Source organism: Borostomias antarcticus (genome assembly GCF_949987555.1).
Source record: "Borostomias antarcticus genome assembly, chromosome: 5".
Classification (NCBI taxonomy): domain Eukaryota; kingdom Metazoa; phylum Chordata; class Actinopteri; order Stomiiformes; family Stomiidae; genus Borostomias; species Borostomias antarcticus.
The window spans coordinates 8,897,762-8,916,158 of NC_140238.1; the positions used below are offsets into that span (position 1 = coordinate 8,897,762).

General features: G+C 41.1%; 1 protein-coding gene across 1 annotated transcript in view; it reads right to left on the reverse strand.

Annotated features, from left to right (window-relative positions):
• Window positions 1-825: 825 nt before the first annotated feature.
• The window catches only part of LOC311309258 (tumor necrosis factor alpha-induced protein 2-like), a gene marked incomplete at its 3' end in the record, with an annotated part of 36,367 nt that continues 18,795 nt past the window's right edge, over window positions 826-18,397 (reverse strand). Inside the window, exons 11-12 of the mRNA XM_084438441.1 lie at window positions 1,765-1,866; window positions 826-904 (exon numbers count right to left, since the gene is read on the reverse strand). Of these exons, the coding sequence (XP_084294567.1) occupies window positions 826-904; window positions 1,765-1,866 (181 nt within the window). The remainder of the gene's footprint in view (window positions 905-1,764; window positions 1,867-18,397) is intronic.

The window sequence follows — 18,397 nt, forward strand, 5'->3', positions numbered from 1 at the left end:
AAACATAGCTAAAGTATGACCATTTATAAATCAAACCGATGCAGAAAAATGGATGAATGCTTTTATTTCAAGCCGACTCAACTACTGTAATGCACTCTTCAATGGTCTCCTTCCAAAAAACACTGAGGGGCTTCAGCTCATTCAAAACTCTGCAGCTTGACTATTAACCAGAACCAAGGGCAGGCAAAGCTACATTGCTAACTCTCTTGTCAACTATGTGCCTTTAAGAACACTGCGATCATCCACTGCTGGTTTACTAGAAGTTCCCAGCAACAGTTGGAAGAAGATCGGGAGTGCAGCCTTTGTCAATTTTGGCCCAAAGCTATGGAACACAATACCTATAGATATCAACCGAGGTAAAGTTGGTTTCATATTGGACATTAAAAAGACATTCACATTCAGAATTTTAGGGACTGCGGTAAAAGTACAATCATGATCAGGAAATAAATCAATAACTGAGAGAAACATCTCAAACCAATTTTACATTCTAGGAGTATGTATATCTATCTATGACAACCTTTGGTTTTCAGGAGTAATTGATTAGGAATTTATAAAAATTGAAGAAATCAATAAAAATGATATTTATTACGGTTTAGATCAATAACTTTCCCAATATCTGACAGTAACAAATATCATCAATATCATATCAAAGTTATTGATCAGTTGTATTATTGTGTGACCTGAAGAGACAACAAATTTAAGGTATTTTGGACAATTAAGGGAAATAAGTTAAATATTCTAATTACAAGTCTGATAGGAAGGTGCAGACTGGGTCACACCTAACCAAGATTGAGAAGAAATATTGACACGTCGATGGGTATTGTGTTAAATGTTCTCGAAGTCCAGGGCGAATTTTGCTTTTTTACTAGGTTTGGAACCATTGCCAATTATATTATTGTGTAACCTGTGGGGCGAAGAGACTACAAATTTGTGTAATTTTGGTGCTTTGTGATATTGAATTGGCAAGATTAAAAAAAAAAAGTTGTATTTCACTGGACCTTATTTTATATTTTGTGTTCTATCTTCTATCTTAATTTTCCTGCTTTTTGTTCATTTTGTCTATTTTTATGTGAAGCACTGTGCTTTAAAATTCTATTGTAAAGCATTTTGAGCTGCATTTATTTGTATGAAAGGTGCTATACAAATAAATTATTATTATTATTTTTATTATTATTATTACAGGCAAACAAATCAGACAAATACCTCCACCAAATTTCCTCAACTAGTGTAGCAACAAGATTATGGAATTGTTCACCTCAGTTATTGATCAAGAGGATTCTATTCAGGATATCCTTGATTGTAAAGGGAAAAGGTGTGAACACATCCTGATTCTGAGCAAGAAATGTAGCCTGTGTTAGTCTTTGATGGAGATCACTTAAAATATATAATTACATAAATTATGTTACAGTATATTATCATCATCAGAACATGGTGAAAGAGCTTCATGGGTACTACATAAATGATGACCAATTTATTTAAAGTTGAGTGCTCTCAGAGCTGTGCATAATAGGCAGCACCATAACTGACTGTAGAAATATATATTTGTTTTCTGTAAATGTAATATTACTTATTTAATATGTTTATATAGTATACACATATACACAATACACATTAAACATACAGTACTGCGGCTGCATTTTTCAATTTTAAAACACCAGTAGGCTACTCTAGCTTTTAATACTAGAGATACAGCAATGAGAGTAAGCTGGGTTCAGCTCCCATCTGACCACTACTTTGGAGAAAAAGGCTCTTTCCCCATCGGACCTGGACTCCTGCTTATAATCCAGGAAGGCATTTTTCACCTTGGTCTTGTCAGCGTTACTGAGGTTAGACTTGAGCTTCAGCAGAGCAGCAACATGTTTGTCACTGTGGGCCAGAGGGAAGCATATACAGTAAAGGTCATCATGTGAGGCTATCATGGCAAACAGTCCATCTGTATTTGAACTGTGAGCCTTGAGTAAGTCTTCAGTATCAATAAAGGTAAGCATTCGTTGGTAGATATTAATTTAATTGCTGTATACTGCAAACTATTTATGCTGGATTCTCTATCAATCAGCCTCTCTAACTGCCAATCGACCTGTTTGTCAGACACCTGACAATCAGTACCTGATGGCAGGAGTCACTTAGGCCCCTGAGATCCTCTATGTGTTTCTGAATTCCCCCCAACAGCTCCTCAAACACAGATTCCTTCTTCAACCAGTTCTCTGTTCCCAGATTGCAGTACTGAGGCTGTTGGGTGAGAAGGGAGACACAAACACAGATCAGCACAATAATTAGCAGGTGCCACATGTTCTGTATGCCAAGAACAAGTCAGTCCTAGTGGAGAGATAACCACTGAACTGGTTTTATCAAGCCTAACTTCATAGGGCAGCGACAAAAAGCACTGGAGATTAAATTGGATGTGTGTGCATTACCTTGAGCTCCATGTGTATGGGGCTTAATATAAATCTATAGCTTGAGGTTTTCACAGCCGTAACTATGGACAAACAACATTCCTTCATCTCCTGGGAAGAGATCTGTCTTTTTCTCAATATAGTCCCTAGAAACATGGATATCACATTAATGACTATAATTTACATTATTTTATTTTATTCTATTATCTTTTATTATCACAAAGTAAAACATACCTGAATTGTTCAACACAGATGAGGTTTGCCATTACTACAGCTCTGCTGTTTCCCTTGTTCTTGCTTTTAGTTAGAACTTTTTCCAGGAAATCATTGAACCTGCAAGGGTGTTTTAAAATGTGTCAGCTAAAATGCTAACAAAAAAAAAAAAAGTTACATTTCCCATGGAAAACAATGTGTGTTCCCCTGATTATTGAAAATGTGTGTGCAACATTATGCAACTCAAAGCAATTAAAATACCTGTTGAGAAAATCTTTGAGCAGGGACACATCACACAATCCCTGCCTCCTAGGACGACCTCTGCTGATTTGACATTACTATCTATACACTACAGGAATAGAATAGACATGTTGTTAGAATAGTAAACTCTTCCATATTGCCAAAAGAACTAGACTGCACTCCTGTGAGGTGCCAACTTGTACTGTAACACTACTTTTGCTGAAAGGAAAGCAGTGAGCGTGTACTGTACCTGAACAACATCGATGGCCAAGGGGCTCTGGTAGCAGCCGTCCCTGAGCTCAGGCTCAGCTCCATCCACCCAGGCCTGCTCCTTCTCCTTCAGTATGCGGTCGGTATAGGTCTGCACCTTTTCCTGCAAACAGGACAGAAAAAAACAACCAGGCCAGGTTCAGCCTGGCTTATGTGTGTGGCTGGCTTGTTTCTGTTCAGGACTGGTAGGACGGAAGCTAATCATGCCACTGAAATAGCTGTAAATTGAAATGACATGAAATAATATCTGATAAATTAAGGGGAGACACGGTAGGTGAAAACATCGTTTTTCAACGCCCTGGTCAAATTTGAGATTTTTGTGCTAGTTTGCTTCCATAACATGTCTTCTTTCATACTAGTGGAAATAAAACATCAAAAATACGCATTTAGATGTTTATTTTACTTCATTTAGTCTGTTTGCGTCTGTAGATTCTTCCTAAAATCACCAAAAGTTAGTCTTTTTTCGGAACGTCTCGCAGCGTTTCTTTCGTTTGGACCCGGTCATGCCGGGTATCGTTTGAAAGATCTGGCTCTCGTGCACAATGTTATCGCAACCAAACCTGATAGTTTCATTTGTATCGGCAACCAATCGTGGAAATACAAAGGCGGGTTTGATGCTAACCGTGAAATCTCATTGGCTGTTGTTGATTTCTGAGAACGTGATTGGTTCAGCGCGTCATGTGACATGTTTCCACTTCCTTATATCTAATCCAAACAATGCTGTCTGTAAAGCGTTCTAAATGTAATAAGCAACAACGACAACAGTGTTTGCCCACAAGGTTGAACAGAAAACAAGAGAAACTAAATGGAAAGTTTTACATTTATGAGATATAAAGTGCCTATTCGCGCAAGTTGTCATTAGCCGGTGCTAGCATGTCCAGTGAGCAGCAGGGAGATGAGGCTAGCGTTAGCATGTCCAGTGAGCAGCAGAGAGATGCGGCGCGTTTGAATGAGCTGATAACTGGGTTGATTTGTCCTAATTGTGCAGGGACTGGTCTTAAAATTAACATAGATCCTCAGAATAGTGGGTTCTGTAGTACTTTGCTCTTAGAGTGCAGTCTTTGTGAGAAATGGCTATCGCAAAAGTGTCTACACATCGACTCGGCTTCATGATACAACTAGGAATGATGTTGCATTTGATGTCAATGTGAGAATGGTCCTCTTAGCGCACGAGTTAGGGTTGGGGTATGCAGCTCTCCAAAAGATTAGTAAAGTGTTGGATCCCAGGGCTTCATCTGAAAACGTATCAGAAACATGACAAGAGGGTGACAGGTAGGCTATTGAAACGTGTTCCCTCTCTGTCTCTCTCTCTCTCTCTCTCTCTCTTTAGCCAATATCAGAAGCCTATACATATGCACAGTAGTCTCCCTCTCTCTACCTGTGGCATTTCTACATGCATCCATAAACTGACCAAATAAACTGTTTTAATTTCAGTTGCTGAAATAGAGAGATGTCTGGAGTCCTTGCACAGAAGCAGAGAGCAGATTAGGCAGGCATATGCAGATGTGGACCCAGAGGTAGGTAAGCTGACTGCCAATAAATGCAAAATGTTACAAAATTATTACAGTTATTGAGAATTATTACAATAATTCTCAATAACCAGCGTTCAGTGGACAACATGAAGGCGGCAATATGGGGTAGTCTGCTTCACTGATGACAACCCCATGCGCACCAGGAACATATTGTGGTTTTAGGACAGTTTTGTGGACTGCAGCTGAGTGGGTTCTACAAACTAGCTGCCTAGAACAGTTTTGTGGATAGCTAGTGTGGTGCCCTCTGAGGAGTGACTCTGTAGACCTATGACGGCGTAGCTTGATGTCTCCTATGGTGTTGCTTTTGACGATGGTTATATCACTTGTTTGTTTGGCAATCTATATTTAGCTTCTATTGGTGTTTACCCTGCATTGTTTACCACATCTTGTCCTGTGTATTTATGAATCAGCTTACTCTTCATTCATTCATTCATGTTTTCTCCATGTAAAACGCTTAAAAAAAACACAAAAAGTTAGATAATCTGTTTTCTCATGCATGTCCTCGTCAAATGTGTCTATCTTTGTCCATGATCTGTTTAACAAAATAATACAAGCTTTCTAAAAGGGAATGTTCTCTTCCCTACTAACATCGTCTCGTCTCTAGTCTTGTCTTACTAACATCCCACTCGTGGCCTGTACCTTGATGTGGTGAGTGGGCTTCCAACTAAACAGGTCTTGCTTCTCTATACAAATGTCTACTCCTGGACTATTCTGAATCCACAACATGCTGTGTTATTCAGTTTTCAGTTTCTATGTGTTTTCAGATGTTGTGTAATGTTGTTACTAATGATGTGATTGGATACTGTGTTTGTAAATATTGGTTTACAATGCAAATGTATGGTTTTTAACAATACAAATGTTCAAAGCCCGTTTTCTCAAAATGAGTTATTTCTCATCTTAGGGACATCAAAACCACCACTTGAGTAGCACCTACATACACCTAACTTTCCAGTTTTGTTCCAATCCATATTCTGAAGGGTTTGGCCAAGGGGGATTTTTTAAATTTCATTCATAGCCTGATTTATATAACAGTTTATCCCTAAAACATGGCGAAAATTGGTCTTTTTATGACTGTTGACAGTATTTTATGATTTCTGAAGTGAAGAAAAGATATATCAAAAATCCCCCTTGAACAAAGTTTTGAATAGGGATATGTGAACAAAATGAAACAATAATTTTGAATCTGGCTTGAACCAGTTTAAAAAATTGATGTCCCGAAATTATGCAAATTAGCGCATATTTAGCGCATATAATGCCTAATTTGCATATTTATATATATGTATATATATATATATACACATATATATTTATCCATAAGATTTCAGAAAACTTGTAATACAAAAAAGATGCTCCTTAATGTACCTAACAAACTGGGGGAGTTTGATGGTGATACCTATTCAGGATTTTTTTTTTTCCTATTCACCTGGGGTGTCTCCCCTTAAGATAGGTCTTGTCGCCTGGACACATCAGTTCCACTGCTTCCAATGTGAATCCAGCACAATAAGAGCAGGATAGCCACTTAGCTCATGAGCTCACCACAACTAGCAGCAACTTCCATATCATTAATGGTAGCGGTCAGTGGCTAAAGCAGTTACACTGATGATTCCTGTAACGTTAGCTATTTTGCTGCAATTGGTTCAACTTCTGTTTCTGGGCAAAGTTAAGGGATAAAAAGATTGGAGTGAAAGGATGAACGTGTGGAGGTTTGGGGTATAGTCCCATAAAGTCATCCCCACCGAGGCCTTGAACCCCGGTCTCCTGGGTGGGAGTCCTATGCTCTAACCACTACTCTACTTGTGCAGTGGAGATCGGTAGGTTGGTTTTGGTGTCCTTCTTCCAGTCCCTAGTGTGGGTTGGAGTTAGAATAAGGGTTGGGGTCAGGACAAGATCTAACCTATAAGGCAAGGGGTAAAGGTCGGAGTGAAAGGATGAACATGTGGAGGTTTGGGGTATAGTCCCATAATGTCATCACCACCGGGGCCTTGAACCCCGATCCCCCCCCCCAATGCTTTCACCGCTACTCTACTTGTGCAGTGGAGATCAGCAGGTTGTTTTGGTTTCCTTCTTTATTTTGGTATACTGGGACTACTGCCTCTTGTGGTGCCAATAGAGAAATGCAGGTCAACATTGACCGGAGGGAGGGAGTGACAACCGGACAAACGCTATCCTAGGTTTGCTGGCTCACAGCCATGCACAAAAACATCTAACTGATGCTTTCAATCTTCATTTAAGATGTGTCACATGTGGCTAATTCACCCTTCCTCTATGTGACTGCTGGTGAGAGAGCTGTTGATGCATTCAGGGTAAATGTGTACATTTACACCATATTTACCTGCATGTGAGTTAGATATTCCTCTTCCAGGGGCTTGGTCACCTCCTCAGGCAACAGCTTTCCCAAGGTCTCGTGATTTATCTCCTTGATAAATTCCTGTTCTTTAAGCATTCTAACACAGAAATTATGTATTTAGTATCAATGAACTCTGTGTAAGCCAAAATGTTTTTCTTATCTAAGTGAATATGACAGTCTAACTGACAGTCTAATTCACATAAGTGATACAATTAATATTTTTTTTTTCACTAATCAGTAAGGGCTGAAACAGATCACATGAGAAAAACATAATGGACAATTAGAAAAATAGCCTACTGACCACAATTTAATTGGAAAGAAAATACTTATAACACCTCAAGGCTAGACCTTAACACTTTGGATGTATAAACAACAATGTTTTGTTGCTGAATTTGTTCCTTATAGACTGCTAGCTGTTATATGTTCTGGATACATTCTTATCAGCACCAGCCAGGGCCTGCTCCTGTAGGCTATATTGGAGTGCAGAGTTGGACCACATCCCCCTCAAACTGTCATGTTACCCATCCAATTGATTATAATATTTTTGAGCCATGCAAAATGATGTAATATCTAAAAACTAGCATCCTAGCTTTGGCACCAACCCCTCCAATAACACATCATTCTAAATTAGGTTGAGGAATTCTATTAGAATACAGAATTTAGATATTGAGACCTACTGTAAAAAAATAAATATATATATATACTCCACATAGAATTGGGAATCATGTAAGTAACATGTCACTTACCTTGGGTAGAGGTCATTCACCCAACACAGGAGGTAAGAGCTGTCCTTCACACATAGCTCATCCTCTGCAATCTTCCCCAGCCTCTTGCTGAAGGCTTGGTGGTACATCTCAGCATAGAGGTTGCAGATATTCATCTCGTCTGGGTAGCAGCCCTTCACAACCTTCACCACTATCAGCAGGTCCTCCTTCATACGCTTGGCCATCCTGCAGACATCCTTCTGTATGCAGGACAGCTGCTCCTGCTCCTTCTCCTGCAGAGGAGATGTCTCCCCATTGTCCAGACGTTCCTCCACAATGCTTTGGAGAACAGAGTCGTGGAGTTCTCTGAAGCGACCCGGCCTCCAGGCTGAAGGTGTCCGCATCCGCTCCTCCCATTGCCTATCCTGCTTCTCCTCCTGCTGAACAGCTTTCACTGCAGACTTCAGGACATCTGTATTTCGCTCTGGGTTTAAAGATTCTTTCAAAGCTTGTTCTAGGTGTCTGCGGAGGACTTCATACTTTCTGGCGATATGCTCTTCTTCCTCTTTGTTATCTCCCCTGGTCAGTGATCTGAGATCTGTCCAAACAGGTGTTCCTCTCTGTCAATCAGCTGCTGGCTGGCAACAGAGAGGAAGCCTCTCTCAAGGTACTGCTCAAAAGTAAGGACCTCTAAGGAAGGATGTGACAAGCAACATTAACTTGATTTTATACATACCTGTATTTATACTACATCAAAACAAAGGAAAATGAAAATACACCCATCTGTTTAAAAAAATGTACCAACAAAATATTTGCCAGGACAAAAAATAGAGATGTTTTACAGAAAATATTCTCACCATCAACAGTCTGAGCAGCAACAGTCTGAGCAACAGATTCATCTGTGGTGGGATTGGGGCCTTTGGGATTCCGTTTCAAAAAGGAGGACACTCTATCAAGTAGTTTTCCTTTTGGTGGCTTTGAATTTGAGCCAGACTTAGAGTCCACCTTCATGGTCTCTGTTCCTGAGGTGTTGGTCTTGGTCATATCACAACCTGTATAATGTGGAAACAGAAGAGATCTGCCAATGTTAAGTTGGCAGCATGTGAGATCATGTGATAAGGGTTGTGAAGCCAGGCTAGTGGATATCATAATAGTTCCTTATGTGAACATCGGTGGATATGTGCTATTTAAGTGCAAAATGTTGCTTTTAAATAAAAGGTCAGCGGCTACACCTGCTAGCCAAATCGGTCTGGTAGTGTTTGTGTAATCATGCTGACTAACACACTCCACCGAAAACATAACCTCCTCCCCGGATTTCGACCTGGGCGGAGGTAACAATAACCTACTGAAAAAAGGTTCCAAATAGAACACTTCTCAGGACTGTAGGCCTATAGGTTCCACCCAGAATCCTTTTCAGGCCAGAGAACCATTTAGCCTGTTTGGTCCACCATTGACATTGCAGTTCTTTATCATTTAAGGTTATATCTCTGTAAAAATAGAGGCTTGTCTATGATAGAGGAACCCTCTGAAAACACTATAGGACCCCTGAAAAAGGTTCCAGAGAGAAGGCTGGAACCTTTTCTTCAGATGGTTCTTCTATTCTTTCAAATGTTCTAGCACCCTTTTTTTTTGAGTGATAAGACTATGATCTTGCGCCATCTGTGAATCCTTTGCTGAGTCACAGTCACAAATGACAATGTTGTAATTAATCAGGATTAGTATACTGTATGCATTTTATTTCCTGTTTTCTGTGAAGTGCATTGTGTTGCCTCCGTTTATGAAATGCTAAAAAAAAAGTGTGAAAGTGATGATTAAACTCATACTGTAGCTTAAAATATCAGGTATCTTAATATCATTCTTACCTTCATCGCTTATCTTTCTTGAAGACTTTCTGAACATTCTTCTACAGTGTGACTGCTGGCGTGTGAAGTGTGATTCCTCCTTGCATCCGATACTGCTGTGACAGGTGTTGTGTTTAGATGCTTTCCGGATGCACCCAAAGTGGTCCTAAAAAAACAGGCGTACTTGTAGCGTACAAGATAGAGATTTATATTTTGAAGCTGATAGATTGTAGACTGAAGTTTACAGTATATTTACAGATTAGAGATTGTTCAACACAATGCAGTCCCAATGCCAAAGGTTGGAAGGTTTCTCAGTGGTGAGCCACTGATTTTCAGCTATACCTCTCAAACTTGGACTTCAAAAAGTCAACTCTACTTCCCCTCTGCTTAATGTTTTTACTTTCCTGTAAAAGGTGCGGCATTGTAGGTTGTATAGTTTCAAAGGAAATGTCCAAACATCAGCTCGATGTTTTGCCACGATGGGTTGGACTACATGAGCATCACCAAGACCTAACTCAAAATAACGTAGTCAACATAGTCAATCAGCGTAAGTATTTACACATAAGAATTTCACAATACAGTTTAAAAAAGGGTGCTATATAGAACTGTGTTACAACCTCCCTCAGATGGTAGACTAGGGATGGAGGGAGGAGTGCAACATAGCCTGCATATAAGCCCTAGGAAACCAACCGCAGTACAGGTGTGGTGTGAAAACAAATGCCAAACTAACCACCAAAGAACCCTTAAACTATAACGTATTTATTTACAACATCCAACATCCAATGACAGACAATAACGGCAACAAACATGAAACAGGGGGAAAACACCAACTAAACCGGGGACTAACAGAGGGTAGGAGAAGGGAGGGAGAAGGCTGTGCGAACGGGGTCACAACCAAAAAACACAGCCCTACAGTATTCTTCCCTACACCTCTAACCTAGCATATCTACTAATTTGCACACTAGCTACCTAATCTACCCGGAACCTAGCCTATCTGCTACAAAAAAAAAAAGGATGACACCCGCTCGCTTCTAACCTAGTGTATATATACAGAATGGTTACCTACGTGATGTAGTGTAAACCCCAGGGTATCTTAACTAGCCTTCTCTCTAGACGAGGCAACAACCGGGGACCACAAACGTCATGTACAAACACCAAACTAAAACACTAGGTTAAAACAAAGTGTAACAGACTAAACAATGAACAAAACTATAAGGTAAAAGAATCAAAACATGACCCCTTTTCCCTCTAACCCACACATGTAACAAACAGCCACATATATAGGAGACAGGCAGACAGGTGATTGGACGACCGGACCAGGGTCACAACGGGACACAGGTGGACTTGATTGACAGATGATTAGTGGGGCCAGATTGACGGATCACGAACACCTGGGAGGGGGGGAGAGACAGACAAACACAGAGCAACACACAGGGATGTAACACTCCCACCCATAAAGAGCAAACCCAGGGTTTGTAATATCAAAGGCCAACATGGGTAGTGCACTTACCCAACATCATTAACCCACAATCATTAAGCCACCAAATGAAACACCCCAGGTCACATACATTTGTGAAATGAAAAGCATAATTCAGAGAAAAGAAACTCAAACAAGAACCACAATCCAAACAAAAAGGTACTACATATGTCTATATGTATTTAGGTACACAGGCTAACGGTCTGCCAGACAGTTATGCATTAATGCATTTAAGCACGAGAAAGTGCATCAGCCATAACATTTTCTGACCCTTTCTTATGGCGCACCACCAAGTTGAAACCTTGTACCAGCAAGGCCCAACGCATAAGGCGGTGATTATGGTTGTACATACGGTCTAGAAAAACCAGAGGGTTATGGTCCGTGTATACCTCCACGGGGTAGGTACTGGACCCCACATAAACCTCAAAGTGTTGTAAGGCTAACAGTTAGGCTAATGTCTCCTGCTCAATGGTCGAGTACCGGGTCTGGGCTGGATGGAACTTACGGGAGAAATAGCAGATGGGATGATCAACTCCATCCACATCCTCCTGTATCAGCACAGCCCCCGCACCAACAGCACTAGCATCCACCTCCAACTTGAAGGCCTTCTCAAAGTTTGGGGCGGAAAGAACAGGTGAGCTGCACAGTAAAGCCTTAGCTGATTCAAAGGCACTCTGACACTCAGCAGACCAAATGAACATCACTTTAGGGCTCAGCAGACTGGTCAATGGCGCAATCACATTGACAAAATTATGAAGCATTTGCACATATATTTCCATCATAATATACAAACGAATGTTGTCCGAATATGTTCACTTTATGAAATATCATCGGGGGCGACCATCAAGAAAACACAATTGTGGGAATTTTTTTCAGTTGTATTTCCAACTGTCATGTTAGTAGGATTAGGAATGACCTTTTCTGTAATATCTTGAACTTAAGTTTGTATGTAAGTTAGGCCACCAGAATCAGTATCACATTATACATCAAGAAATCAAGAAATTATTTGTTTATCGCCATTGACTACCGTACATATTTTTTCCGAATTAAGGTCCCATCCATGGGACGTCTTTTCCTGCTAGACATGCAACGTACACAAACACCATCCACGTGACACAGGGGTCAGACGTCAGGGGTCAGCTAGCTAGCTAACTGTACCAGTTAGCTAACAACTATGTGGACACAGGCTGATCTACTGTACAAATTGGACACAGGAGTGTTCTCATATGGAACGAGGCTAGCACAATTGTTTTAAGTCCAGCAGTAACCTTAGTGGTTTAATTTCTGTCCTTCGCCTGGCTATTCTTGTCAGGGTGAACTGACCAGCTTTATTCATTCATTCATTTCAGACACAGAGGCAATACAATGATACAGGCACAATATTTTGAAATAAGATGCCGTTGGTCAATGTTGTGTTTTTGTATTTGCAAAAAAAGACTATACACCCATCAAAATAGATACACAAAACAAAGCCAAACGTGTATCAGTAGTGCACTAGTACTACTACCAAATAGCCTGCTACTGTTGAGTAGGGGTCCATTTCACATTCCTGAATTTCCGGGCATCTGCCCTTTTCTTTTTTAATAATATTATTAATTCAATAATCTAATTCAAGCCAAATGTTCCAATATATAGTCCTTATAATCAGTTCGTTTTAAGTCCTTCATCCATTCCCTTACGTTAGGCTATAGCTCCCATATTATAACGAGACTTGAATATGACGAGACGTATTGAACAGGTTTCAGTAATGACGCAGAAGTTTGTAGGCCTACTTGTGAATAAATAGGATGTCCCCGTCCCGTATGTTTTCACTCTGTCACCTTCAAGAGATAAATAGGCTTACTATTTTAAACCTAACCGCAGATATGGGCAAACATGATTTAGGCCTATTATCAGATCTGTATAATAATTGAACAACGAATTGATTTGTTAAGTCAATTATCAAAAATAATGATTTTCTAATTTCTAATGAATTTCTAATCTGATAATTTCCCTAATTCCCAATCGAAAGAATGTAGGGAATTTGTTTAGAAAGGAGGTGCACTCGTGCTATTAGTAGTAGTGAGTAGAGTGGTATTACAGTCACTTTGGATAAAGCCAGTCCTGCTTGTGAACTTGCTGGCTAGCATAATTTAAGCATAACAAGGGGAATGCGCACCAGTCATGTAATGTAAACTGAGATGGAAATGTACTGTATGGTTAGAGTAGGCTACATGGACCGCTGGGCTTAACCCTCCTTCTCTTTCTCATACATTGACAAAACCAATGATGATATGATAAGGACACGAAAATGGACCTTTGTGACATGTTTGTTCTTGAAGCATGTAATGTGCATTACACTTTAACTTTTGAAATGTTTAATGTTTTTAAAGGAGTAGTAAAGAGAAAATGCATGTTTAGCCCTGTTTTAAGGTTACTTATGATCATATACAATGGTTCAGATCAAAACGTTGACAAAACTAGCACTTTTAAGAAAGTCTGATAATTGCTCTACCACCGTTTTGGTCATACAATGGATGTGGGTGGGCACCTTGAAAAATCTTTCAAAAACATGTTAAACTCTCGATTTCAAAGACAAGAAGCTCACCGAGGGGGTAATTGGTGTCCGTTGGTGTTCTGACATCAAATTCGCCGCAAAGTATGAATCCTGTAGGGTTTTATTGATCATTTTATGAAATCCATTGACTTGTATTGAAGCGACCGTTGTAGATGTGTAGATTAATCCGCACAGGGGATTCAGGAAGCGGAACTACTTACGGTAGCTATTGTTATTGTTTATATTGCTAGGCTACCTAGTTTGCGGAAGTTTACACACGTATGTGCTGCGACTAAATAGTTCTATGCTAAATATTTTAAAAAGCCTTTCCAGATGAACTAGAATCTTACTTTATGGCGAATATTACAGTATGTCAGAACGCCAACTAACACCTTGGTGAGTTTCTTGTCTTTGAAATTGAGAGTTTAACATGTTTTTTGGATGATTTTTCACGGTGCCCACCCACATCCATTGTATGACTAAAACGGTGGTAAAGCAATTATCGGACTTTCTCAAAAGTGCTAGTTTTGTCAACGTTTTGATCTGAACCATTGTATATGATCAAAAGTAACCTTAAAACAGGGCTAAACATTCATTTTCCCTTTACTACTCCATTAACATTTGTGATATTTGAATGTTCCTGACGAAGCTTGTAACCTACCGTGCGTTTCACATTTTTTTTTTTTTTTACTTTTGTGATATTTGAATGAATTGAAGAATATTTTTGACTTGACCACTTGGAAATATTGTAATAAAAGCTTTGTTCAGTTTTAATTTGTCTGAACTGTATGGTGTACATTTTAAATAGACTTTTAACTACCTGCGGTTTTCTCATCATTTGGGGCGACCATCTGTCATGTGGGGTTGTGGCCGTCTCGGGGTCAGGGTCAGAGAGGCTGGCCTCTCTTCCTGACTGAGACGGCCCCATGGGCCCATGGGGCCTTAAACCATACATCACAAGCTTATAAGTTACAAGTCAACAACATATCACATGATTTCCAGTTAAGATTACTTCATGTCATGACCCCCCTTCACCTCCCCGTCTGGGCTGCCAGGTGGTTTCCAGTGAAATAGGAACTTGGTAACTTTCTGCTGTGAAATGGGGAACCTACAACAGGCGCGCCCTACATGTTGATCAATCATTTACACAGTTTCAACAGGGTAACCAGCGATTGGCAATATCTGTACTAAATTCAAAATAGAATATCCATCAGTTTAAACTCAAATATTAATCAATGGTATACTATGCTTAAGTAGATACTATCTGTACACATTTTAAATCAGTTTTATGGCTTTTAGAGTAAAAATTGGTATTGTAACTGCATTACGAGGGAGACACTGCCACTATAGAACTTATAAAATCATGGTTTACAAAAAATGAAAGGATACACAAGCCTGTCTTTCTTAAACTGTTAATTTAATTACTGATACTTGTTAAAATATTAGTAATGTTAAGGAAATATGTTAATTTTGAGATAAATTACGGTTGCCCCAAATGACTTTTTTTTAAGCCGTGTGCTATTAATTCAACTTTAAAAACACTAAAATCTCTTAATTTGGGGTCTTTGCATAAATGCATGTTCTACACTACATTCCAAATGTTTGAACAATGGCCAAATATATCCTTATTTTTTGTATTTTAAAATTGGCCTATTCAAAAGTCTTATCCGTCAATGACCCAGCAGCACCAATAGTGTCCACACAGTCATCAATGCGGGGTAGAGGGAATGAGTCCGGCACAGTAATGGCATTCACTCTACGATAATCTGTGCAGAATCTAAAGGTCCCGTCTGGTTTGGGAATTAACAGGCAGGGTGAACTCCAAGGGCTAGAACTACGGGTGGCAAGGTGGTTCTCCAACAGGTAAGAAACCTCATCCTTCATCGCCTGTCGTTTGGTCATGTTCACCCGGTAGGCGTGCTGTTTAATTGGAGTAGCATCTCTAACATCGATGCCATGCTGTAAAACCGAAGTTTGTGAGGGCACATCAGAGAACAGACTTGGAAAGGCCTGTACTAAATTCACAATGTCGGCTTGTTGTGCCTGATCTAAATGAGAGAGATGAGATGGCAGGGAACTCAACATCTCTGAATTACCGAACCGGGCGCACTGCTGGGGCAGGTTACGCAACACAAAACCATCCTCATCCATATCCTCCCTAAACACGGAGGTGAAGTTAACCCCTGGGGCAACGGAGACAGCAGCAGGGAGAGTAACTTCTCGCTGATGGTATAGCTTCAGCATGTTCACATGACAAACCCGAGACTGCCGTCTACGATCAGGAGTCTGGACCACATAATCCGTATCACTCAGTTTCTTCTCTATCACATACGGACCTGAGAATCGAGCAGAAAGAGAAGAAACTGGTAAGGGCAACAAGACCAAAACCTTGTCCCCTGGCTGGAGATGCCTCTGGACAGCCTTTCTATCAAAGTGGGACTTCATGGACTGTTGAGCTGAGCCGAGGGCTTCCCTCGCCAACGTGCACGCATCATGTAAGCGTTGTCTTACCTTACTCACATAGTCCAGCACATTTCTGGGACCAGAGCTAGTGGACATCATCTGATCTTTTAAAACCTTTAACGGGCCCGGCACAGTGTGGCCAAATACCAGCTCGGCTGGACTGAACTTCAAAGACTCTTGAACTGTCTCACGAATTGCAAAGAGGACAAAAGGCACTCCCTCATCCCAATCCTTGCTGGTGTCCATGCAGTACTTGCGGAGCATGGACTTTAGAGTGATGCCATCGCTCCAATGCACCCTGACTCTGGGGATGGTAAGCACTGGAGACTTTGTGCTTTATGCTGAGGGTCTTAAGGACCTGAGCGAACAGCTTTGATAAGAAATTGAAACCTTGGTCGGTCTGTACCACTTTAGGCATCCCAAAGGTTGCAAAAAACTTTGTTAAAACTGATAAAACTGCCTTGGAAGTTATTTTCCTCAGAGGAATAGCCTCTGGATAACGTGTCGCTGCACACATGATAGTGAGAAGGAACTGATGACCTGACTTTTATTTTAGGTAGGGGACCCACACAATCCACTATGACCCTTTCAAATGGCTCCCCCATCACAGGGATTGGGTAAAGAGGAGCTGGAGGAATGACCTGGTTAGGTTTCCTTGTGATCTGACAGGTATGGCAGGTTCTACAGTACCCAGCTACATCACTCTTTAATCCAGGCCAGAAGAAATGTTGCAGGACACGGTCATACGTTTTCGTCACACCTAGATGACCGGACCATGGGATGTCATGAGCTAACGACAACACTTGGGCTCGGAATGGCTTTGGGATGACGATCTGGAACACTGCCCCCCAAGCTCCCTCCGACCCATTACGGGACATCCACTTGCGCAACAACAGCCTATCCTCACAAAAATAAGCTGTGGACTTCTTCACGAGCTACGACATCAGAAAAACACTTAGTTAAACTCTGATCTTCCTTTTGAGCAGCAATCAATTCCTCACCACACCACAAGTAATTGGGACAGCAGCAGTTACCTTGTCACTAACAGGATCTGAACACTCAGAAGGCAAGCTGGGCATCTCATCAGTACTAAATACTGGGACTAATACTGTGTCTGATAAACCCACTCCCTCCCCCAGTCGGCGAGATTGGGCCCACGTCACCACACAGGCTGGGAAGACAGACAGACCTTTTTCTGTCTCTTGTGCCGCAGAAGGGAGTTCAGGAGTGCGGAGTATCTCCAAAACTGGTCGCACTAAACCTCCTGCAATATCATTTCCCATGATCAAGGTGACGCCAGTCACAGGGAGTGAAGGCTGTAGAGCGACCTTCAACTGACCACTTATCAAGTCAGAACGCAGGTAAACAGAGTGCAAAGGCGCTGACACATACCCCATCTCAATACCTTGTAACAGGACACTGTAGCCACAGGACGACTCATCAGACCAAGGCAACACACTTGAGAGAATCATGGACTGGGCGGCTCCGGTGTCTCTCAGGATACGAACTGAAGCATACTCCTGGTCATGGTCTGTTAGAGAGACAGACCCAGAGAAAATGAAGGGATCATAACTAGGATCAGACAACGGACAAGGAACATCAGAAAGCTGCTCTAACACACTAGGCGGCATAGTTACCAATCCCATTGGTTTAGGTTTGGACGGAGAAGCAGAAGTCTGCTCTTGGTGAAATTGCCGCTTCCTACAATCAGCTATTAGATGCCCAGGGCGGTGACAATAAAAACATTCACGATCCTCCTTGGCCTTGGAGCTAGGCACCACAGAAGGGCGATTAGGCACAGAATCACGCACTGGCGAACCTCTCCGTGGTTCTATGCGGGGTGCCACAAACGTTGACTTATGCGTGAGCATAAATTCATCAGCAAACACTGCTGCATGGGACAATGTTGTCACCTTCTGTTCATTCAAGTAAACAACCAACCGCTCAGGTAGGCTATTCTTGAACTCCTCTAGCATCACTAGCTCACGTAAAGACTCAAAGTTAGTACACTTACTGGCAGCACACCACCGGTCAAACATAGTTTCTTTTTTCCCTGCAAACTCAACAAATGTCCTGTTTGAACTCTTCTTATGGGTTCAAAACCTTTGACGATATGCTTCTGGGACGAACTCGTATGCACGGAGCACAGCTGCCTTCACACAATCATATTTTAGGCTATCGTCGAGGGACAAAGCAGCCACAGCCTCTTGGGCCTTCCTGACCAGTTTGCATTTAAGCAATAGGGCCTACATCTCTTTAGGCCATTTTAGGGAACCTGCTATGCGTTCGAACACGTCAAAATAAGAGTCGATCTCAGCCTCTCTAAAAGGCGGAACTAGAGAGATATTCTTGCGAACGTCAAATCTGTCTGTCAGATCAGG